General features: G+C 42.4%; 1 protein-coding gene across 2 annotated transcripts in view; it reads right to left on the minus strand.

Annotated features, from left to right (window-relative positions):
* The window catches only part of RNASEH2A (ribonuclease H2 subunit A), an 859,137-nt gene that overhangs the window by 241,502 nt on the left and 591,390 nt on the right, over positions 1-26,245 (minus strand). For both annotated transcript variants that reach the window (XM_044084751.1, XM_044084750.1), the window contains exons 5-6: positions 22,364-22,501; positions 1,189-1,276 (exon numbers count right to left, since the gene is read on the minus strand). In XM_044084751.1, the coding sequence (XP_043940686.1) occupies positions 1,189-1,276; positions 22,364-22,501 (226 nt within the window). The remainder of the gene's footprint in view (positions 1-1,188; positions 1,277-22,363; positions 22,502-26,245) is intronic.

Genomic DNA, 26,245 nt, shown 5'->3' on the forward strand with positions numbered 1-26,245 from the left:
AAAGCTCCATGAAAATGAGGTTAAATGAGCAATAAATCCGACCCGGTAATTAAAAATGATGCAAAGCACAATAAAGTCCTCAGATACGCAACATTAGGCACATGATAGTGAGGAACATCTTTCAACTCATGCACAAAATAATAAAGAATGCCAACATGAAAAGCTATCATTCTTAAATATTGATCTTCTGCACAATAGCTGAGCTGTTAGAAAGACATGAGGCAGTTCCTGTACTATATACCACTGAAAGCAAGCCTCTTATTCTCAATTAGTAAACCTCCTAAAACATTACCTTTATTTATATCAATGACACTCAAGAAGTTTCTAAAGATGCAGGATTATGTTAGCAATTACATCATTTTTATTAAATAATCTTTAACTTCCAATACCTTGCCCATTTCTGAGTACATTCAGCTCCATTGCCTGACTTTCCTTAAATCTAGCACTAACCACCACCAGACTGTGAGAAACACCACACAGTAAATACAAGTCGATATGGAAAAGCATCCAGCAGTATGATGGACATAGCAGTATGATGGACATAGGAAATCAGACTAGTGAGGCTTGCTAAGAACAAGACGGCTCTCAGCAACCGTATGTGGACACAGTCACTTTTTACCTCCATAAGAAGCTATATGAATTACCTAACATATATTCAAGCACATGGTCAAATGTCACCCACGCACAGGAATACATGCTTCACATACTCAAAAGGATATCCTTGCCTAGCAGGACACTAAAGGGGAATACTGTTTATTATGTAACATTCTGTTTACAGTTGAAATGACAGTTGTTTAGACAAAGTCTTAGACTTTTGAAATTTATTCTGTACATTATTTTGTTCAAATGCTACAATGTAATCCTGATTTCAAAGTCAAATGCCTTGCAGTAGAGAGAAAGGTTGAATTTCCTTTTTAAATTTATTCCCCTCCCCCCTTTACTCTGGTTAACATATTTACAGAGAGATAAGGAAAAGCCTCTATGTGGGAGTGGAACACAGTTACTTATCTGTTGTGCCACATTCTAGTGTGCAATGTTATTACATAGTTCAGCTGTTTCAGTGCCAGTGAAATAAAACTCTCCATTTAAATTCAAGTCCCCTCAAGTCTTCCTTGTGCTTTAGCACCATGTCTGAGAACCCAACCTTAACAGCATCCCTTTCATCTCGGTTATTTCATGCCATTTTACCATTAGGATATCCTGATCCGTAGTCTTTGTCCAGCTCTTCCAGGTCTTCAATAAACTTCCAGGTATTAACAGCGTGATCTCGTGCAACCTGAAACGGAGAAGCTTATTGCTGAATAAAAACCATAAAGAAGTACTGCTGGTCATGCCTGAAAATAGCAATTACACCACATGGATTTAACTGACTGACAAATAAATAAAACATCAAATCATACACGACTGAATTAACTGCAGCATCAATCCAATTGTTTCTTACACCCTCAATATGACAGACATCATCAATTTTTTTTTCAAAAGTTGTTAAAAAAATCTCACTAGCAGGACACCCCAAATACACCCCCAAAAGTAAAATGAGCAGCAAGCTAAGCCTGAATTCTTATTCACCCTCACATGCTAAGCCTAAATACTGGCAACATGCATCAAACATTACTACGAGTTGTGTTTCTTGCACAGTATCCTATAGGAATAACTCTACAAGCAAGGATGGGATGGTAGAGGGGCAAAAAAAATCTATGCCATTAAACTGACGGCTTAAGAAGTATTCTCAAATCATATCAAGTCAGTGAAAAAGGATTTGAGCACTCACTACACAGTATCGGATGAAATATGAAAAGGACTCTCACTCCAATGGGTGAAACACTTAGGCACATTTCTTATGCAACCTAACACAGCCACTTCATATCTTATATTGAGACACTGCCTCCAGGGTTATCGCAATCACAGCCCATTAGCATGCCCACATGCACACCGTCAATAGGTCCCACTTGGTACAGAAACACATTAAATATCAACAATATAAACATTTTCAATTTGTTGCTTTTTGAAAATTCTTTTGCAGAGATGGACACCACCATGAATAGCTGGCTGCAAAAGGCACATAACAGTCCAATCTAACAGGCCCTCTCAAAGACAGACAGATATAGTGAAAACTTGTACATCTATTATATCTACTTCAAGGTTGGTGGTTGATAATAATGGTTAAGGTGTTTACCTCACAGACTTAAGGTACAGGGTTTGATTCTCATATTTGAGGGGAAATTTGCTAGGCTTAAAATGGTCCGCAATGGCAGCTATCCTAGTACTTGCCTATGAACCTAGGAGTGTGCTGCAGTGGATAAAACACACAACCATTATCACAAGCAGTATACCCCACACATATACAAGCAGTTAAAGCCGAGAAGGCAATAAAAATAAATAAATAAAAAGATTTCTCAACCACAACTGCCCCCTTCCCAAAGGGTGCTGCTTGGGATTGTGATCAGTGCTAGAATTTTCAGTAAAGATATGCACTCATGACAAGGTTGTTGTGATACAGCTCATCCTGCAGAGAAACCTGCAGTGACCAAAGGCCTATCAAAACAATGTCTCATCAAGCCACTTCAACAGCATCTGCTCCATTGCTGACGTATTAAATACACCAGAAGACAGGCAGACACCCATCTCTTTGTGCTCATGAACCACAAAAAGTCAAAATTGCACCAGGTGACAAACACCCGGAGTATGAAGAAAACATACCTACCTGTCCTAAGCCTCATGTAAACTGATCCTATGGAGAGAATATGGGTTTCAGGTTTCATTATCAAACATTGAGTTTTTGCTGAAACAAATATTCTCCACCTCTCAACCCCAGACTCTGGTTCATGTCCATGATAATAAGATGCAGAACAAGCTACGGAGGAAATACAACAAAAAGTGAGCCATCAAGCAGAAGGGGACTCCGCTTCTCATTCTTCTGATAACAGAGACAGACATTCTTCCGATAATAAACACAGACAGACTTTGCCAGTGAAAATTTTTAATGTTCCAAAGGAAAATGCTTCAGAGGCAGAAAAAAAAGCACAGTAGTTGCCTAGAAGAATTGGGACTACCTTAGACATGAACCAGAGTCTGGGGTTGAGAGATGAAGATGAACAGGAAGAAGACCAGCAACAATGAAATTAGCAAATAAATGTGAGACTATAAACATCAATCACATTTGAGAAATATGGCTTTACGGTGTACTTTTTTCTTCAGGCTCAAAGTTAATGTTTTCTGAAACCATACACATCTGGGAGGGGAATGACGACAAGACAAGAACAGGCAGAAATTATAAGTAGCAGCACAGGCTGTAACATGTGCTTTAGCATGGACAACCTTCATTTAGGTTAGATAATGCCTGTGGGTGAGCTGTTGATTTGGGATGATTGTGCCTATAAGGGGGGTTAAACTTCATTATTTGAATATGTACATAGTTCTGTGCGTTCGTTTTAAGTCAAAAGGTTATGGGGTATGTTTGTGGGTGTTTTTTTTTGTTTGTTTTGAGGGTTTTCATTAAAACAATAAGTCTTGGACAATGTGACAGATTCAAATGGATATGACAAGAAACAAGTATATAAAAGATCAATCTGCCAAACATTAGTGGGTACACATAACACAAAAGAAGGAAATAGACATTTAAAAAAGCTAACATTCACAACAGGCGAGTATAATAAACTTTTTACCATAATGGCTACACTATCCATATTACTTTGGAATGTGAATGGCATCACAGGTACATACAAAGGCAAGAGTATTGAATTATATTAAGAAATATGTACTGCAAATAGAAAATAAAGCAGGGGCATGTGAATTTGATAAAGAAATGATTTCAGGATGCCTATTCAGAAGAAAATCTGGGACAAAGGAAAATGGTAGTACTTATACTAATTGCTAAGAGAATTTCCAACAGTGATCGAAGAGGAGAAAATATAATAATGACACATTTGTGGTAGCAAGGGGAAGGATTACACTGGCATAAATTTATATTCCAATTAAAACTGCTATTATGGAGCTTAAGAATATTTTGAGGAAAACACAGCTTTCAGTTGGGAATATTACTTATAGGCGAGGACTGGAACTTGATTTGCAACAGTGAGGATGTATCTAGGGGGCTTAGAAAGAAAATATAATAAAACAGGGTAGACTTCTGAAGAAATTTATGAAAATATTTGGTAAAGAAGACACAAATTCAGTAGTAGGAACTCAGAATGCATATAATTTCCCAAAGGAAGAATAACTGCACTAGATTAGACAGAAATTATATTTCACAGGAACATGTGCATTTAATTGAAAGCTTCAACATAAATCCAATAACTATTTCAGATCATACGCCAATAACAACCAAGAAGAAATGCATAGTAATGAAGTAAAGATGAGACAATAGCACTTCCCCACCTACCTGCCACAAAGAAAATTTTAAAGAATGGGTAGTAGAAATTACTCAAGAGTTAATATGAAAGATAGAAATTTCTACAGAAGTTATAGCTAGTGAGTGGGATAAAATTAAAGTGGAGTTTAAAAACAGGGTAAAATAGAAGAGAGCGAGATATAGTTAACAGGTAACAGGAATTTTTTAGCGATGCTGACAAAAGTTAAAATACTGGATTAAGAGGAATCTCGCAGAACAAGAACAGGCACAACCGCAGATTGCTAAAGAGAAAATAAGGGAGTCTCTGGGTATTATGCATGAGTTTAGAAGGACTGCTGTTAAGAAACTGTTTTTGATAATAACCCAGAGCACAAAAACCTTTAGCAAGATGACTTGGGTAATGGAAAGTAGAAAGGGTTCCTGCCAAACTTAGGGAGCCTATAACAAGAAAAATTGCCAGCGATCCTATACACGTATTAAAGGAGTACCACACCCACAGACTCAAAAAACATGTTTAAAACATCATGGCATGATGTTTCCTACACTTTAACAGCACTCTGGGATTACTTACAGGATTTTAAATATTTTTATATGCAATTCCAGACTCTGACCACCTGGAGGCTGGCATATTGACGTGGTTTGGATAAATCAGGTTGCCATCCAGTATCCCAGAAATCATTGTTTGGCTCAAAAGTGTTGCATCATGCGGGCCTCCGTTTGCCTAAATTTCCTGTCATTTCATAGATGTTGCATGCGTACAAAGTACTGAGTAAAATAGAACAGTGTAAGCAACATTCCCTGCTGCTGGATGACTACGTAAAACAGAAACAGTGCAAATGCCACAGAACACACTCAAAGTACTGTTTACTGCTGCTTTTTTTCTAATTTAGTTTAAATGGCACTAATTTGTGAGACAATGAATTCCAGTCCATTTACTTCTCCCCTCCCCCATAACACTTAGCTTCCCTAGCTGTCAAAGTCCTGAGTGTAATTTGACCTGGTAATTCCATTGATTGGCAGATCTCAGCAGGGTGCTTGACTCATGTAATTTAATCTTTGCTCTAGCATTTACTTTGTTAGAGGGGACAGTTTTTTGCTGCACTATAGCCATGGCCTTACTTGACTGCAATCACATCCAGTAAGGCCTTACACCAAGGAGCTAAAGAATAAAACATTTATACTATTAACCAGTTTAGATCTTTATTAATTTAAGTGTTAAGGTATCACTTCATGCTTCCACCTTGTTAAAAATTGAGATTTACTGTGCAAAGTGTGTTGGTATGCTGTATTTGCCTTCATGTTTTCACTCCACTGGTTGGTTTGCAAAAAAAAAAAAACTTTTGCAGTGTCCCTGGATTTGTCTTTGTACATACAAACCACATTGCTGTATTTTCCCCTTCCTTTTTCTTGTGTCCAGAAGTCACTTATAACAAAGTAATTTTTTTAAAAAGGACATCAAGGTTAACTTACCTTGAATCAGATAATGGATGCCACTGCAAATAATCACTGTTGAAATATTTATGCATGGACAAAATCCCTTACTAAATCTATTTGCCAGCCTCCAGTTCAATTGATGCTATGGCTTTAATATACTGGTGTGTTTGCTCATGCCTTCCAAATATTTCCACCATTACATACCACTTTTGCAGTGTAGTAACCACCCGACATGCCTATACACCTTTAGCCATCAATATGCAGCTACTCCTGTTCATGTGAGTATGTGAATTAAATTTTCAGACTTAAGGTGTGGAAGCTGCACTGAATAATTCTAGGTGCTTATTCAGGTTTCACATGGTGCTTGCTTAGAGTTACTCTCATGTTAAGCCACTATGAATATGTTGCACTGCCACCTCTGATACCAGGGTAATGTTTTAATCTTTCTATTCCCGCACTGCACACTAGCAGTATCTGGTGCAAATAAAACAGAGAGGTATGCAAGCGATACACCACCTAAGCATCATTTGCCGTGCAGAATGCACAAGTATGCATACCAAATTTCTGTGTTTCCAAACATCGGTGTTACTAGACTACTACTGAATAAAATGAACAGCACTCAGGCTGGGGGAAGGACAAGGGAGCCATGACATCACAGAAAGGGTGGGTCTTATTATTTTAGTTAGAATCAGATGACGGCTGTGGTGATATCACTTTGGGTGAGGGAACCAATTAAAAAAAAAAAAAAAAGTACCTGCACTGCCTGGCCTCGATGATGTCAGTAATTGGGCGACTCCAGCAAGCTTTATTCAAACGTGAGAGAATCATTTTGTAAGTGAAACCATCACAGTATGAGAAGGTAGGCTTCTGTTACAGAAGTAAGGGGAATTATAAAAATTGTAAATACTTTATTGTTGTTGCTTTACAAAGGACAATGTAAATAGGGAGGAAAAAGGCCGTGAAGTTGAGGAATACATTAGAGAAACCTGTTGTACTCCTTTAAGAGATATTTTGGAAATTGTATGAAAATTTGTATAAATCAGAGAAACGTGGAAAGAGAAAGAGCGTAAATAGAAATATATATGGAAGATGCAAGTATGCCAAGGTTAGAGGCTGAGAGGGCTCAACAACTAACAGTGAAGATAAGAGGAGAGGAGATAAAAACAGTGATGTATAATCAACCTGCAGGAAAGGTTCCAGGAATAGATGTTATTCCTGTGGAAGTTTGGAAGCATGGAGGGAAGAAAGTGATAAAGATCAAGAAACTTTTGTTTAATAGTATTTTAAAAGAAGGGGAAGTGCCAGCATCTTAGAAGAAATCTGTGGTGGCTGTATTACTTAAAGAAAGTAAAGGCCCACCAAATCCAGCTTCATATAGACCCATTTCTACTTTAAACCACGATTATAAAATGTCTGTAATAGCTAAAAGAATGGCAAACATGTTAGAATTGGCAAACACAATCAATGTGGTTTTGTGTATGGGAGGCAAACATTTGACAACATTAATAGAACAATGACAATCCAGAGGGAAGCAGAATATAAGAAAATACCACTGCTGTTAGTGGATCCTGATGCAGAGAACACATTCAAGAGAGTAGGGCAATAGAAGCATTTGCATTCCCAGATACAATACGGTTAACTAAGAGGATATATAAGGATGAGAGGCAAAAATTAAAGTGGGAGGGTCAATCTCTGATAAGTTGTCACTGAACAGAGGAACCTTGCAGAGGTGTCCTCTTTGCATTTGTGATTTGCATTATATTTAAAACCACTGGCAATGAAACTAAGGGACTCAAAAATTGAAGGGTATAATTGATATGGTAATCTACAAAAGTTGGCTTTGTTTGCAGATAATATTATCTTCTACTTGATAAAGCCAGAAAAGGACATCTCAGTGTTGTGGAACATTTTGAGGCAGTTTAAAGTATTTTTGGAATATAAAGTTAATAAAGATAAAACAAAGGCTATAGCTGCAAACTATGTAACCAGACATGAATTGGTTCAGCAGTATCTATATACGACCAAGTGATTACTTTCCCAGTGAATGTTTTTGCTGGTGGACACTTTTGGCGAATTGGAGCTTCAATATTTTCATCTCGATGATGTGGGTTTCGCTGATATGAGACTTCGATATTCTGAGGTGGACGTGTGTGTGTATATATATATATATATATATATATATAAATATATATATATATATATATATATATATATATATATATATATAAATAAATAAATAATATACATATATAGATATATATATATATATATATAAATAATATACATATACATACATATATATATATATATATATACATACATACATACACACACACACATATACAAACACATAATATATTTATAATACACACACACACACACACACACACAAACAACATGGGGACATAAAATGAAGCATTTAGGAGTATGGGTTAAAATGACACTGTTATAGCAGCTAAGGATATGTGGGATAAGACTCAACAAAAGAATGCAAAAACTGAAAAAGTGAAGTTTGTTTTTGGGTATGGATAGCAATATACAAGTAGTGAAATGTTTTTAGTCCCTTTAGTCTTATATACAGCTCAGGCATATTTTTATTAACGACAGAAGTTATTGACAGTAATTAATAAAGAGTTGAAGGATTTTATCTGGGAAGGGCAAAGGTCAAGCAGAATAAGTTGATCCCTTCAATAGAACAAGGTGGTCTAGGATTACTTGATTTGAAGGGATATTTTGGAGCTACACATTTAAGGCTCATACACATAACACAAGCAGAAAGCTTGTGGAAAGGGATGATGATGAAGCTGGGGGGGGTCAAGTAATAAGAATCCCAGCCCCCTCTCTCAATCTTCTCCACAAATGGAACCAAGATAGTCCCCACAAACCACACTAAACTTTTAGGAGTTACCATAGATGATAATCTCAAATTTGATATACATATTGCTCAATCAAAAAAGTCCACATCAAACTAGGCACCCTATACAGGGTCAAACCATACCCAACTCCCAATACCAGCCAGCCACTGCTCGCACACACCTGATACCTACCTTCCTGTATGGTTCTCTCATATTCACAAACCTTCAAAAATCGGACCTCAACAAGCTAGAATCATATTACGATACGATCACTAAATATGCCACTAGTCATCCACACAGATCTCACCACTGTTAAGCTCTCTCACAGTTAAACTAGCTAGAACTCCCCAACTTTTTATCACTTGATCAATTAACCTTAGCCCACAAAATAATCATCCCAGCAACTGCACTGCTATCTCCTACTTAGTCCAACCTACTGCTAATCTTGGATCTCTCAGATCTTCTAACAAACTTTTACTAAAGGTGTCCAATTCCCACAACTTTCACGGTGACTCCCTCTATTCACACAAAATAGCCATACTCTGGAGCACTCTTCCAGAGACCATAGCAAAAGACCCTATCCACAACCAGTTCAAATCACTCTTAAAAGAGCACCTTACTAGGCACTGGCTGTGCTCTTGCCACTCTCCAGAATAATTATTTACCCACGTCTATTACTTTTCTCATCCTAATTTCTTCCTCTGTTATCTTAATTTGTTACAGTATATAAAATATCTTCCAGTACTTGCATTGTACTATTTTTATTTTTTTATTTATTTTATTTAACATTTGTTAACTGGGAAAGTCAGACTTGGAACGAGCCAATTTTCAGGGGAGGCCCCAGGAGAAACACTCCCGACGCATGTCTTTGTAACGTGGGAGGAAACTGGAGCACCAGGAGGAAACCCACACGAACGCAGGGACATGCAGACTCTGCACAGAACACACCTCAGCTGAGAATCGAAACGAATAACCTCTTGCTGTGAGGAGACAAAGCTACCACTGCACCATCCTTGCTGTGAGGTGACAACGCTACCGTTGCACCACTGCGCCGTCCTATTGCTTGTATTGTATCACTGCTTGTATTCTACTATTGCTCGTATTGTTGTAGTGTACTACTGTGGAGCTTTTCTCCTCGGGTCTCTGCTGAAAACGGGGCCTCTGGCCCAGTTGGACACTATCCGGTTAACAAATGTAATAAATAAAATAAAAATAAAAATGTTGAATGTAGATCCTTAAGTAGAACAACAGCCATACATAATAATGCTATACTCAAAGTAGTAAAAAGCATTCCAAAAACTAAGCCAACATAAGAATGGAGAAAGGAGATTATGAGGATAGAGGTGACTGCAATTAGGGGTACCAAAAATAGGAAAGAGGGGGCTGGAATTTACTGGGGAAAACCGGAAAAGGAATCAAAGTACTGGGAGCAAATAACTACAAAGGGAAAGGTAACAGAATAATAAGAGGCCAAGACATCTGGACAGAAGGCCAGAGACTGCCTTCTCTATCAGGGATTAATATCAGAGTATAAGCAAATAAAAAGGGATAGGGCAATTCTAAAGTGAAAGACCTGCTCTGGTAAAGTTTTTAGCCGATATAGAACAGGAGCTGCTGTTAAAAAAAGAGATAATTAGGGCAACATATAAAAGAGTGCACAATAAATATAGGAATCAAATCAGAGATGGTTAGAAAAGAGTGGGAAGAGACTGGATAACCAGCTCACAAGGAAGCAATTGGAGGACATATGTATGGCTCCCAAATATGAAACAAAGTCTAGAAGATTTAGTTTTTTTCCTTGGAAGTGTTTATCATAGGTATTTTATACTACAAGCAGACTCCAAAGAATTTTTCCTCAACTAGATGCTAAATGTTGGAGATATTCTAGTGATGAAAGAGGTAGCTGGAAACATATGTTTTCAGAGTGTAAGCAGTTACCAAACTTTAAAAATTCCCTAAAGAGTACTCTGTCAGAAACAGTGGGTGTAACTAAGGAAATTATTTTTTGAGCTTGAATACAGGATCTTAATTGTCTAGACATAGTAAAGTCTTGTTAAGTTTAATTCTGTTGGCTGCCAAAAAAGCAATTATGAGAAAATGGAAATCAAAGTCTAAACCAACTATATTTGAAAAAGGATAGGAAAAAAGTACATAAAAAAATGGAAAGTGTAGGAACAATATATACAGAATAATGTTTTGGAAGAGGAGTGAGGTGTAAGGGAAGGCAGGAACTGATCAATTTGTGTAATGTTGAGTGATGACAATTACACAAAAATAAGTAATATATAATGTTACAACTGGAAATATGTTAATATGGTTCACTGTTGTTTATATAAATGTATGTTTGTCTAGGTCTTAAGTGATAATTCAATAAAGGTGTTAAAAAAATTAGAAGTTATGTACTTACCATAACGTTCCATTTGAGTAGGTGGATTCATTTGTCTGCAACCTGTGGGTTATGGATCCGATATCGGATACGAACCGGCATGGTTTATCCAGCTATGGATCCGAGCTCCTAGCTCCTTCCCTCACCCATAATGCCTTGCTCTCCCTACATGACCTCAGATCGAGTTTGCCCTGTATCAAAATACCCTAGAAAGGGGTAACACAATCTATGCAGGAAACTGACAAGGCCAGGGGGATAGGAGGGCGGGATGGTTGCAGACAAATGAATCCACCTACTCAGATGGAATGTTATGGTAAGTACATAACTTCTAAATCTGAAGTAGGAGATTCATTTGTCTGCAACCTGTGGGACAGAGTCCCCAGCTACCTGAATCTTGGGCGGCCGTCATGGAAGGATATTCCACAGCACCGCGGAGCCAAAGGATGCTCTACCTCTAGATGTGATATCCAGCTTGTAATGAGAAATAAAGGTATGAGATGACGCCCAGGTGGCTGCTGAACAAATGTCATCCAGAGGAATCCCAGCTTTAAAGGCCGCTGAGGTAGAAACTGACCGGGTCGAATAGGCATGGACTCCCTCCGGTGCGGGCCTCCCAGAAGCTTGGTAAGCTAAAAGAATACACTGCGAAATCCAGCGTGACAAGGAGACTTTGGAAATTGGCTTACCCAGATTGAATTTGGCAAAGGAAATGAACAATTGGTCGGATTGCCTATGACCAGCTGTCCTGTTAAGATAAAAACGAAGCTGCCTGTGAACATCCAAGGAATGCAGCTTGTATTCACCCTTGTTCTGATATTTAGGAAAGAAAACAGGGAGGTTAATGGATTGATTAATGTTTGCTTCCGAAGCTACCTTAGGAAGAAAGGAGGGATTGGTCCTGAGGTATACGCGTTCCGGATGGAAGACCAAGTAGGGCGGCTTCATGGATAAGGCTTGAAGTTCCGAAACTCTTTTGGCCGAAGTAATGGCTACTAAAAAAACAGTCTTGAGGGATAAGAATTTAAGATCTACTGTGGCCGCAGGCTCGCAGGAGGGAGCGGTCAGAGCCTGAAGAACCAAGGAAAGATCCCATGGTGGAACCGCTTGCTTGACAGGGGGTCTAAGGAGAAAGGTGCCTTTTGGGAAGATTTTACATAATTTGGCGGACATAAGCAGTTCAGAGTCATGACCAACATAATAGTGAGAAATGGCCGCAAGCTGCACTTTGACGGTGGAACTACTGGCACCATCATTAAAAAGAGTGGTAAGGAAGTCTAGCACCAGAGGAAGGGGAACCGTGAAGGGATCTAGACCCTGCCGCTCCGCCCAAATGGAGAATCGTTTCCATTTACTGCGGTAAACATTTCTGGTAGAGGGTTTATGAGCCGCTACCAGGATGGCCTTAACGGGGGACGAGATACCGGGAGTCCTAATTAGGAGTGGAACTGGAGCAGCCAAGCAGTTAGCTTCAGGTTGTCCAGATTTGGAGTTGGTAGGTTAGATGGGTGTGATATCAGATCTGGAATGGGATCTAGAATCCAAGGTGGATTCACCGAGTGAGACCTTAGGTAAGGGAACCAGATCTGTCGAGGCCAGAATGGGGCAATGAGGATCATTCTGCACCCCAACCGAGAGGCTTTCTGAAGAACCTGGAGCATCAGAGGCAAAGGGGGGTAAGCGTAAAGAAGACCGGGAGGCCAAGCATGCACCAGAGCATCTCTCGGGGAATCCCCTAGAGGAGGGATTAGAGCAAAAAACTGTTGCACTTGGTGTTTAAGGGAGACGCACAGAGATCGCAGCAAGGAGTTCCCCATTGTGCGAAGATACGTTTCGCTACTTGAGCATTGAGAGACCACTCGTACGGGGAGAGAATGGTGCGACTGAGCTTGTCTGCAAGGATGTTGGACCGACCCGGAATATGCGTTGCGATGAGAAAGCGGTTGGTGGAGATTGCCCATTCCCACACTCTCATGGCTTCTCGACATAAAGGATAAGACCTGGTTCCCCCCGGTTTGTTGATGTACCAGACCACCGACATGTTGTCTGACTGAATCGCAATTGTTCCCAGGGGAAGAAAGGCCTGAAGTGCTCGCAACGCCAAGAGCACTGCTCTAATCTCTAGAACATTGATATGCAGGGAGGTCTCTGAGTCGTTCCATGTGCCTTGGACCGTCCGGCCTGCAAAATGTCCCCCCCCCACACGAGGCGGGAGGCGTCCGTGGTCACAGTGGTGAGAGGGGGAGAAGCACAAAAAGGGCGGCCTCGTGGAGATCCTGAGAATGGAGCCACCACAAGAGAGACTGCTTGCAAGCCTTGCTGATCGCAATGGGATGATGCAGAGGGAGAGCAAGGTAAGACCACTGAACTTAAAGTACCCACTGAAGGACCCGCATGTTGAACCTGGCGAGTGGAAGAAGAGATCGCTGCCGCCATGGACCCTAGAGCCCTCAGGACCAATTCCGCCGGAACAGAGCTGGAGTGGAGGATGGCCCGCACCTGGATTCGCAGATTCAGAACTCTGTCGGCTGTGAGAAAGGCTCTCCGCTCCCTCGTGTCTAACCTGGCACCTATAAATTCTATCAACTGAGTAGGGGCCAGGTTGGATTTTGCTACGTTTATCGTGATGCCCAGGCAGGGAGCTAGATGAAGAAAGGAGTCTCGCGCCAAGGATAGTAGATGCCTTGTTGGGGCGGTGAGAAGCCAGTCGTCCAGGTACGGAAAGACCTGCACCCCCTGAAGCCTCAGGTGGGCCGCAACCACTGCTAATACTTTGGTGAACACCCTGGGGGCTGTGGTGAGACCAAAGGGAATGACCCTGAACTGGTAGTGACTGGCTCCCAGCCGGAAGCGAAGAAACCTCCTGGAACGTCTGTCCATCAGTATGTGGTAGTACGCATCCTTGAGGTCTATAGAGCACATCCAGTGATTCTCTCCCAGGAGGGGGAGGATGGATTGCAAAGTGACCATCCGGAACTTCTCCTTGGGAACTGCCAGGTTTAATAGGGACAGGTCTAAAATTGGTCTTAGGTCCCCTGTCTTTTTTGGCACTAAAAAGAACCTGGAGTAGAACCCTGATCCGATCTGGTCTGGGGGGACGGGCTGGATGGCTCTTTTCCTCAGCAGATGGCCAATTTCTGCTGAAGCGGCCTCCCACTGACCAGGTGGAACGTCGGGGAGGGATTTTAGCTTTGGGACATGATGAAAGGGGATCTTGTATCCTCTGGATATAATACGGAGGACCCAGCGGTCTGATGTTATGGACTCCCATGCCGCTAGGTGCTCCGAAAAACGTCCCCCGACTGCCTCCAGAGTGGAGCAGTCAGGCAACCCCTCAGGGCTGCTTCGCGGGCCGTTCAGAGAAAGGTTCACTGGACCCGAAATTCCTGGGAGCCCCTCTGCCCCTAGGGCGGCGTCCTCCCTGTCCTCCTCTGCCACGGAAGGACTGGTTGTCCGGAGCGGGTTGGGATTGCTGCGACTTCCGGAACCACATCTTCTTCTGGCCCTTTTGGTTCCTAGAGTAGGACCTCTGGGGCACAGAGAAGCGGATTCCGACGGCAGACAGCATCTTCCTGTCCTTCTCGCTCTGGGTCAAGATGTCGCGAACAGTCTTGCCAAAAAGGGCAGAAGCATCGAAGGGGGCGTTCGCGAAAGACGCCTTGAAGGGCTCCGTGAAATCGCAATGGTGGAGCCAGGCCTGGCGTCTAGTGACTAGGCCTACTCCTGCAGCTCTAGCGGCTCCCTCTGTAGCATGGGACAGCAACCGCATAGAGGTATTCGTTACGGACCGAAGAGTGGCCATACGGGTGGAGTGCAAAAGTTTGTCCTCCTCTGACATGGACTCTGGGGGGGATGCAGCGTATTCTTTAATAAGATTGTGCTGCATCCTGATAACGTGCCAGATAGTTGAGCGCCCTCACCGAGAAGGTTGCTGAACTAAACATTCGCTTCCCCAAGCGGTCCATCATCCGAGACTCCTTGCTCGGAGGATGGACTGAGGGACTCTCCTGGGCGAGTTCCCTCTTGGTGGCTGCTGCCGTCAACATGGCATCTACCGGAGGTCCCTTACTCCAGTGGGCACGGTCTGCAAGGGGGCTAAGGATTCTGTCTGGCCTTTTGGGGATTGGCTCCACAGTGTCCGGTTCCTTCCACGCCCTGGTGGTAATAAGGTCCACCAGGGGGTCGGCAGGAGGGGACACCCAAGAGGTAGACGGGCCCGCTTCTAATGCCTCCAAGAACACGGACTCGTCCGAGGAAGACTTAGGGCAGACCACCCACCCCTTATGCGAAGCATTTCCATGATGTCTCCAAAGGAGACATCCTCTGGGGGTGATCTTGGGGAGCCTTCCCCTTCCTCCAAATCCGTGTCTTCAGTTAAAGACTCGGGGGAGTCTATGTGCCTCCTTTTACACGTGTGCTTGCGAGGTGCTTCCTCGGGGGGGGGGCTGTCCGAGGAGCCCTCGCAAGCAGTGTCTTGTTCCAATGGAACAGCTTGGGGCATTGAAGCGGGCTGTCCCAGTGGCCGGATGGCGGAAGCCTGACCCAGTGCAGATGGAGTGCGGGACGGAGCCAAAGCAAGTGCCAGGGGTCCGGAAGCCCTCAACAGAGCCCTCTCCACTACATCAAAAGCCGAAGGGGTGCCAGCCTCGACCAAAGGATCCGAAAGTTGGCTCCCCCTCGGATCCGAAGAGTGGATCGGAACCGGCGCCGAGACACTTGGATCCGAGGGACCAGTGCGCTCCGACACAGATGGCGCCGAAGGCACACTGAGTCCCCCGGATCCGAAGCTCGGAGCCAGGCTTCGAGAGGTCGGATCCAAAACACTCTAGGGCAGGGTCGGATCCGAAGTACCTAGTACTGTCGGGGCCGACCCACCCCCGGCTCCGAACCCGGGTAGCGGGTCGGAGAAGGAGCCATGGGCTTGAAAAATGGGGTCGAGCTCCCCCCCAGAGGGGGGGGGGGGCAGGAGCACTCCCATCTGCATCTGGGCCTGGATGAACCTTCTCATCATCCGGTCCAGATCGGCGTCGGAAAGGCTATATGTCGACCTCGAAGAGGCTACTGAGGTAGGCCTTGAGTGCCGCCTCGATAGCCTCGACGGAGATCGGGTCTCCTCCTCCTCAGGCCCCGGTGAAAAGCACGGGGACCGGAGCGGGGGGGGGGGGGGCAGCAGCCAAGGAGGCCGGAGGAGAAGCCCGCTTAGCTGGCGGGGCCAAAACGGAGGTTTCGGCCCGCCGCTTGTGGTGCTTCTCTCTCCGGTCCTTTTTTCTGGCCTCCCTCTCCTCCAACCCAGCAGCGGGAGGTTGAGTCCCAGGTGGAGGAGGGGGAGCAGGCAAGGAGGGGACTGAAGCAACAGTACCCACCACGGGAGCGGAGGCCGAAGCCGAGTCCGGGGGGAAGAGGTCCCGCCAGGACCAGCTTCGACCTCCGTTCCTTCAATGCCCTGGGGTTGAACCCTGCACAAATGGAACATCCAGAAGTGAGGTGTTCAACCCCAAGGCATCGAACGCACTGAGTGTGGCCATCAGCAGGGGAAAGCTTATGGCCACACTCGGAGCACTTTGAAAAAATTGCCTTTGGGGCTTCTGACATAACTAAAGTTTTTTTTTTTTTTTTTAAAACAAAGAAAAAACAAGTAATTAGTGCTAAACTAGCACGCACACAAGGCCCCAATACAATACACTCATACAAAAACTCCGAACCAGCGAGGGGAGGGAATTAAAGATAAAATTTTGAGGTAAAATTAAGACCAAAAACTATCAAAAAACTAAAGGAAACCTAACACAATCACAAAGATTTAACTAAAGAAAAGTAATCAAACTTTTTTAAGTTTTGTAAACACTTAGCTGAAGAGCTCAAGACGATCCAACTGGTTACCAGCGCGGCAAACTAGATCTGAGGTCATGTAGGGAGAGCAGGGCATTATGGGTGAGGGGAGGAGCTAGGAGCTCAGATCCATAGTTGGATAAACCATGCCGGTTCGGATCCGATATCTGATCCATAACCCACAGGATGCAGACAAATGAATCTCCTACTTCAGATCTGAGCATTTCCCAGGTGACCTCTTATAGGAGGTACTCATACTTAGAGGTCTGTGCAGTTAAAAAACACAACCAAAATAAAATCACCTTCAGAAATTGTTTAACCACTCTGTGTAGAGACAAGTTAACCACTCTGTGTAGAGACAAGCTTTTGCCTTTCATCAAATTATGGAACACCTCAAGGGCCTACTTCTACAGTGGAGTTGACCATATCCAGATCAGATCAAATATGTACCTGAAAAGGACAAGAAAAACAAGGGGTATGACAGTTTTTTGTTGTTTTTTTAACAAGAAACTTTTATTAAATTATCACTTATGACATAGGCAATCATACATTTGTATAAAGATCTCAATTTGACTTGTTTTATCACTGTTACTATGTTCACTATTTCTAGTACAGTTGGGTTAGACTTTGATTTCCATTTTCTAGTAATTGCTTTTTTGGCAGCCACCATAATTAGACTCAAGAAGGCCTTACTATGTCTACGCAATTCCAATTCTGTATTGTAACTCAAAAAATTATTTCCCTAATTACACCAATCTGCTCACCCAGTACCTCTGACAGTCTGAGTAGTCTGCAGGGAACCCTTAAAGTTTGCCAACTCATTATACTCCCAGAAAATATGTCCCCAATTACCTCCTTCTTCCCTCATCACACCTTCAACATTTGCTGTCTATCCAAGGAAAAAACTCTCTGGAGTCTGCTTGGGGTATAACAATATCTATGTAAACATATCCAGGCAAAAATCTTAAATTTTCTAGACTTTGTTGCATATTGTGGAAGACATACATATATCTCCCCATTGTTTATTTGAGAATTGCTTATCCAATCTCTCCCCAAGCCTTTCTAACCTCCTCTGATTTATTTTTATAATTACCACACAATATTTTATATGCTCTACTAATTCTTAATATTTTAACGGCAACTTCTGTTCTAGATTCTACTAAAAACTCTACCAGTGCTGGTCTTTCATTTATTTATTACTAAATATATTTAAACCTTTCATTACGCCTGATATTTGTGAGACATATTTAAGCTCAGAGAGTACTTGCATATTTATTTGGTGACACTTTGTAGGCCACTCCTAATAGCCTTGCTCTTGGTCAAACTACCATTTGTATTGATAGTAACATTACACAGTAAGATTGGACGCCCTCTGTTAAAAATCGTAAAGTAGCTGATAAAGAGTTGGTTGATGGCAGTAATAACTACCTTATAGTCTGGCCAGAAGGGGGCATAGCTAGTAAACCTGTGCCAGCCTTTCCCAGGGTGTGTGTGTGTGTGTGTGTGTGTGTGTGTGTGTGTGTGTGTGTGTGTGTGCGTAAAACAAATCTCCAAGGGTGTTGTTAGCCAGCTACTTGGGCAGGGACATGAAGCATTAGTTGGATACAGAGTGTTGGAGGTCTTGGCCTGGCCATTCAGCTAAGATCTCAACTCTATAGCTGTGCCAGTGGGGAGTATTTACTGGGGATCTGGAGAAACAGTGATAAACCAGCCCCGGACTGACTGTGGTCTCTGTGTGCTCTTAAGGGAAATTGCACTTGATGCAGATAGCCGCATCTGGAAATACTGTGTGTGTGTGTACCTGTTATCCTCCCAAAGTACGACCCCCACAGATGCTAGTGGTGAGGATTGAGGCTCCTTGATTACTGGGCCAGTGGTGGGTCGAAACACATACCTCTCAAATGACCGGATTTTTGAAGAATGTCCAGAGGTTTGCCTCATATTTTTGGCACGTTCCTCATAAAATTTATGGTTCCCTGGATTTTTGTGGCAAATCAGAGAGCATTGAATTCCATAAATAATAGCAAGCATTTGAGTTTCAGCCTTCATATCATTTAGAAAATGCATGGAAACACACAACCTTTTATTCTAGCAACTTTCCAAGTTTAAAAGAGCAATATTTAATATTTGTCCCTATTTTTGAGGCTTTGCCCCCCCCCCCCCCCCCGTTATTTTTGTCTTTGTCCAGACTTTTTGTGCTAAGAAGTTGGGACTTGTGTTTAAGAATTGTAAGGTGAAAAAAAATTAAACCCATTTCCACTTCTCCTGGTGAAACCTTATCTAAAAGGGACAAAGACCATGGCAGCGCCTTTGCCACCTGCAGAACTCTCTGAGAAGTAGGAGTCAAAGTAAGCAGAGCTAGGAAGTGACAACTTTTATGCAATGTTCATATCTCCATTCCAGGTGGTACCATTTCTAAGCCAAGTGAAACTCTTCAACAACAAACCTTCTAGATGCCCCTAGAAACAGTCAGGAGTGCTGCTGGTCCGATTCCTCGTAGTCACTTTACAGGAGAAACTACAAGATGAACAAGAAGTGGAGGTAAACCTAAAGGGGATAAAAACTTTGCATGACACTGTCTTAAAGTCAAACTTAAGGTGCCTTACCTCCTTCTTTGGGAACCTCTAATAGTCTATCAAGGATCACAAATAAATATTCGTCTTAAACGGAAAGCCAAAGACCAGTTCTGCTGTCCTTTGTAAAAGAAAACCAGAACCAGAGCATCAGCTCCATGAAAGCGTTTGCCAAGGTCATAACCCTGTCCACAACATCTGCCATATGAAAGGAGCAGTGGGCTACATGGAAACCCACATCAGATACAGCATGTAATATTTTCCCAACCACATCCTGTTCATCCAATCAGGTAAGTTGTTTTGCAGTGAAGTCCAGCAATAAGACATGAAGGCAAAACTGATGGCCCAGAATGCCAAAGTGACAGATGACAGAGTGACAAAGATTTCTGAAGTACATACAAAGCAAACAAAATGCCTAATGTTGCCTTGTAAGAAGAGATTTCTTGATTAATGGGAAGGGAGCAAGTAGATACAGCATTCCTGCTCAGAAAGGATTCAAGAATCACAGTACCTTTAAAATCACTGGCTGTCTCAAGAGATGAGAAATAAGTCAGGATGCTATCTCAGCCTTCCACCAGATATCAGCTGAAGTGAAACACGTGTTCACGCCAAACTAGACTGAGTCAGAGGGCCTCTCTCAAAGAAAGGTGCCCTCTACATGGGTTAGCTTGTATTAGTCTTTAAGAAAAGAAACTTCCATCTTCCCCAGACCTGACAAACGCTGGGGATTTACAGTGAAGTGCCAATTTTCATATACATATGTGGTATATGAAGTGTGTGCATGTACACATACACATACACACACATCCAGAAGTCTTCCCGTGCAGGAGAAGATGTAACGGAGTCTATCAAACAATATGTATGTGCACTTGAGAGACACAGCTGTAATCTGACAAGCCAGAGTTTGCACAGATCCTCTTAGTTACTTCCTTTATGCATTATACAACTTCTTAAAATCCTAATTTACAGACGGCATGGACTCCATGAGCAGCACAGATCTATATTAGAAAGACGAAACGTCAAAACAGCGAATGCACTTAGACTGACCCTAAATGATCGAAGCTGCTAAATCTCGAACGGCCATAACAGAGATTTCTTTTCCCAAGGAAAAAAAAATTGCTGTGCCATTGTTGGGGCTTTGCCGTTTCCTCCACTGTAGTGCGATTTTGGAGTTGGTATATTTAAGTAGGGGGGTATGGGGTGGTGGACAAAGCCCCCACCTTATTTTGTGTTTACATTTCTTTTTTTTTTGTGTTGGCCCAGGGTTTTTTTTTCCCAGGGGAAAAAAAAAATCGTTGTTGTAGCCATTCGAGGTTTAGCAGATTCAATCATTTTGGATCAATCTAAGCACGTTCGCTGTTCTGACGTTTCGTCTTTCTAATATAGACCAGAGCATTACACCACTCTTCTGTGCCGCAGTTTGGACTCAGCAATGTGCCAAGGGCTAAAGGACCCAACGCTTTGTTTTAAGTAGGACCCTCAGCATACAGAGGTGAAGACAGACTGCCAAAAAAGTTTTCTTTCTATTCATCTGTCCATCTAGCCTTTGTTAACGGTCAGCCCCACTAAACTAGAAGCCTCTTTTCAGGGGATACCCGAGGTGGTATTTATACTAACTACTAAGGGAATTTTGGCCATGGTACCAGGGAACTTCCCCTATTCTTTTCAGTAGGTGCCGTGGGTTCTTTTACATCCACCTGAGTTACCACCAACTCAAGCAGATGAGATCTCGGTTTAACATATCATCCAAAGGATGACACACTCCGGAATGCACCATCCCCTCATATTGCACACTGCAGTGTCAACAATCGATTTAACAGGTGTGGGAATAGAACCCACAGCCTTCTACACCAAAGAAGGAGTTACTAGCAGTTACTCTAATGACAGTGACCTCAGGCCTTATTCCTAACAGCATGTACCATGAAAACCGGGTTGGGAGGGCGGCATAATAGTTAAGGTGTTTGCCTTACAAGCACAAGGTGCAGGGTTTGAGTCTTACAGGGGATAATTGGCTATGCTTAAAATGGCTCACAAGGGCAGTTAGCTTAGTACTAATCTATGAACCTATGTATACTGCCCAACTTGTTCCAATACCTATCAAAAGACAAAGATCTGGAAGATGACCTCTCGCTAGATTATGAAAACCTAAGAGACGAATCAAGGGTAGTACTGCAGCCAGATGTAAAGGCATTAAACCTGTTCTCTAGGTCCATTACTTTTATGGCCCTTTACAGGACTCCCAGAAAAGGCTACCATACAGCCGAGCCAAGCTTCCACCTCAACTACTAACCACAGATGAATGCCTCAAGCTCGTCTCCTGTACAACAGGAGGTCATGTGGTTAGAAGTACAAGTACGATGATGGGTCATGTGGTTGAACTGCTACCAATGTTAACATCAACTGATGTAAGGAGTGTTCTTCAGGCAATAAAAGGCAGCTGTGAAACATGATGTAATTGCTGCAGTCACACTTTGAAGACCTTTGTCAATGGGCATCTAACACTGGAACTTTCCAAACAATAAATACTGACAGAATATTAAAACTGTCCAAATGCCTACAAAGAAATGAGAATACCATTGAAAAAACACTACATGGGGACACCATATTTTTGCAAAAGCCCCCAAAGATGGCAATATTCAAAGTCTTCTTTTCCAACTGCAAAGGGCCCTCAAATAGAAGATCCGATATACAAAGAAGTCTTCTAATCTCTTTCTAAGAGCGTGTGTGTGTGTGTGTGTGTGTGTGTGTGTGTGTGTGTGTGTGTGTGTGTGTGTGTGTGTGCGTGTGTGTATATGTGTATTAACAGCACTACAACCAACCTCTACTGATATTTTATGTTCACCTAACATATATGTAAAAAAGAAAAGAAACAGCTGTTAAAAAACATTAACTAAACTACTCAAAGTATGGTGTCTTTTGTCTTGTAAATCAAAATACTTACTTTGGCACAGATGCTAGCAGCACTGACAATGGGGAACAATGAATCTGCTTTGGCCCTCACTGTGACTTCCAGTCCTGGGAACCGCTGCTTTAGCTTCTCCTCATACTTTTCAGCAGGACCAACAGTATCCACATAAACCTTTTAGGAGAATGAGAGAGAGAAAGAAAAAAAAAAAAAACAGCTGAACAACTAATACGTTTCCACTTTTCTCATAACCTTGCTGGGCCAAATCTCAGCTAAAACAGACAGGGTACTGAACACACAGCTACACACACTTCTGTTTTTCTCTTAAACGCTTCACTTTTGAGAGTCACGCTTCACTTTTGAGAGCCTTACTTTTTGCTTATGTTTCACATTCATAAACTTTAACATTCCCCCTGTAATGTTGGCATTAGTAAGTCAGCCTTGTGACAAAGAAGGGTAGATATCTACCAAACATTCTCCAAAATCTATATTTCAGCAGTTCAGGAAAGAAAAATGAGCACTTTGTCCAATAAACTGAGTGGCCATCATTTCCATTCCATTCAATATTCCTTCTTTCACAATGCTTATTTATACACATGACCTGCATCTGCCAACCAGTTTAGAAGGATTATACCTACCTGTGCTCCTAGGAGACCACAGCCACATACACTGCAGCCATTACTCAGGGCAACTCAATCAGGGGTTTTTGTTTGAGGCCCTGGGGTGAACATGCAGTGAGCAAAGCATGGAGACATCACTTGTTCAAGTGTATGACAGCCACCAAGCACACCCCAATCCCCCTTGCTAGTGGACAGCTTCCTCAAAGGTACTTTGTCTTCTCTGAAGATGCAATAACAGGAGACGCACCCCTGAGATATGCCCCTACCCCTAGGAAAAGGTGAACAGGCAATGCCAATTCACTTCTCTCATTCCCCATATGGCTCTTTTCTGAGACCTAGCTGCTAATCAAACCCATGTACGTTGTCTGGGTCACAATCAGGATCACGTTCCTCTGCACCATGTTGGATGGGGACTTGCAGCTCACTCCATGAGCAATCTGCCTGTCAAAGGCTTTCCAAAAGCAGCAAATGACAAACCACTCAAAGCCCTCAACTGGATATAGACAAACTACGCAAAGGTCAATCATGCCCCAATGCGCATCTACTACCACATCTATAGTTACTTGAAGACAGCAGTGCTAAGTTTGTCCTAACTTTACAATAACATCTAAATTACTTTAATTTTTTAGCACAAGTAAAAAATTCTGTGTGGATAAATGCAAATTTTAAAAAATGTTCTAAAAGAATTTATAACTTGCAGTCTGTGCATTGTTTTACAATTTATTAACTGAAAACATGGCACGCAAATAGTTTATGAAAAAGAAAACTATTTTTAGTTACTCAGAATGTACTTGAGAAGGGCGACAAAATATCAGACGAGCTCAGCAGTTCAGGTACACAGCACATCTTTCAAACATGGATACACTTATCCTGCTTTCTAGCTCATAACAGTGTCTGAGCAAAAGTAGAAGTGCTGGGTGAGCTCAATGACAAAGTGTGATAACACCTTGCCCATGATCAGGAGAGACAAAGTCAACTAAGCAGACTGGGCACCTGATGGAGAAGGCAGGGGATGATGGGTGTGCACATCAAAGGACAGAGGGTGGGGTGATACAAAAGCATTGCCTTGGGGGGGGGGGGGGTGGAATCAATCACTAAGCCACCACCGGGTGGCAGTCTTTAGTACAGGGAGGCAGAAGTACATGTTTACATGGGGAAGGCATTTCAGGACTTCCATGGTGACATGAGTAACACATACTCCTTTTCCAGAAGTGAGGTTATAGCTACTAGAAAAGCCGTCACTGCCAGTCTGTTGGTGAAGGCAGGTGGCACAATCATGACTACTTGAATGACAGCCCCCTCTGGACAGCTGTCATCCTTACATTGAATACAATTTTGGTGTCAGGGAAGGAATAGGCAGTGTCCCTCTGGAGGGGTGGGGGTTGATTTGATGGTAAAGCGCACAAAAAAAAAAAAAAAATTTGAAGCACGACTATCAGGGATCTGCCAAGATCATGTTTAGAGTTTTTTTTTAATACCTCCCCTGTGCCCTGCTTGTTCATTTGATGCCCCCAGGAATGACAGCAGGACATCCTAAAACATTCCTACACAGGGGCCTGACTGTCCCATTTGTTCCTTAAGAGGAGAGAGTCCGGCATTAACAAGTATAAAACAGTGTAATGGCCCCACAGAGGTTCTTGCCCTATTCCTCCTAAACCACTGACTCGCAATATACATAGGTGGGGAATGATGTGCATGCTTCCACCCCCATCTGACTCGCAATATACATAGGTGGGGAATGATTTGCATGCTTCCACCCCCATCTGACTCTCAATATACATAGGTGGGGAATGATTTGCATGCTTCCACCCCCATCTGACTCACAATATACATACGTGGGGAATGATGTGCATGCTTCCACCCCCATCTGACTCGCAATATACATAGGTGGGGAATGGTGTGCCTGCTTCCACCCCCATCGGACTCACAATATACATAGGTGGGGAATGATGTGCATGCTTCCACCCCCATCGCCCCTTACTTAATGCCACACATGCACCAGTTAAAAGCACAAGTTTTTCTGGCCTCTTTCACGGACAGGTGAGCTGACACTAGCCAATTTAGCCTATCCTCCTCCATACAAGTCTCTACTGTGCCTGTACCACTTAATTAAACACAGGGTGGCTGGGCTGCAGCTAGGTTTCATCCCTTAATGGCATAAGGCCAGGAATGTGGAGACATTTTTAAGATCTCTGCTTCAGTTTCAACAGGCAAGAAAGCTCTAGCAAAATGCTGTTATTGCTCAGCCTTTATTAAAAGCAGTAATTCTGAGTGGTCCAATACACAAGCTAATGAGAATGACCATTCCTGTTGAAGACATCAGTTTTGTTTGTTCATCACATTCAGCGTCAAAAATTCTGAATGGGAAGCATCATAAAATATTCAGGTGCAAATATTTAAGAGATTTTTCTGAATATTAGCTGGACAAAGCCAGCTAGACATCAGCAAATTAAAGTTATGTAATGAACACAACTTCTTGATAGTTATGAAAAGTAGCTATTTCTGCATATCTTTCATACAGTCTGGTGTACTTGTTTTACACAGATGTCGGAGTCCTGAAATATAGCTTTACAACTTTCTTAAGAACTACAAAGAATCTTAATTCATCTGTATGATCAACACATGCTAGCTTCAAGATGCGAACCTTCCCATGGCTTTGTATTCGTATATTATCTGCAAAATGTAAATACAGCAGTCTTCTGGAGTTTCTAATGTAGTATTTCTGCCTCTTCTGATTTCATGTCAGTATATCCTTTAATATGCATTGATATTTCAGACAATGATAATGTAACTTAAATGGGTGACATGCTTTTCAGCCTTCTGCCCATTAACACACGGAGCTGTTCACACTTCCTGCTTTTGCTACTGGTCTTCAAGAAATTTTAAATTTAAGATGGCCCCAGCCACTTGTACATTTGACTGAGGAAAGTGTGGACCAGATGTCACAACCTACTGTATACCATTAGATATAATATGAGACATCTCCTACCTTACAGATACAGACTTTAAAACATCAATCACAGGAGGTCTGCTCATTTCATAACTTCAGGAACTTGAGGATAATAATCCAGGGCAGGGCACCTACTTGACTTCACGGATGAAGATGCTCTTTGCTACCAGGATGACCATGGAGTATATCTATTACATCATATCTTGCAAACTGTTACGGCACAAACTACAAATGGCACATATCTGCACTATTTCTGTGTTGACAGTAACATCTCATGTTCTCCTTTTGTGCACCACAGTTCCCAGATTTGATTCAAGTTTCCTCTCAACCAAATGTTTTCCCAGTTGA

This window comes from Protopterus annectens, chromosome 9.part0 (assembly GCF_019279795.1).
Source record: "Protopterus annectens isolate FY-2018-M chromosome 9.part0, PAN1.0, whole genome shotgun sequence".
NCBI classification, from domain to species: Eukaryota; Metazoa; Chordata; order Ceratodontiformes; family Protopteridae; genus Protopterus; species Protopterus annectens.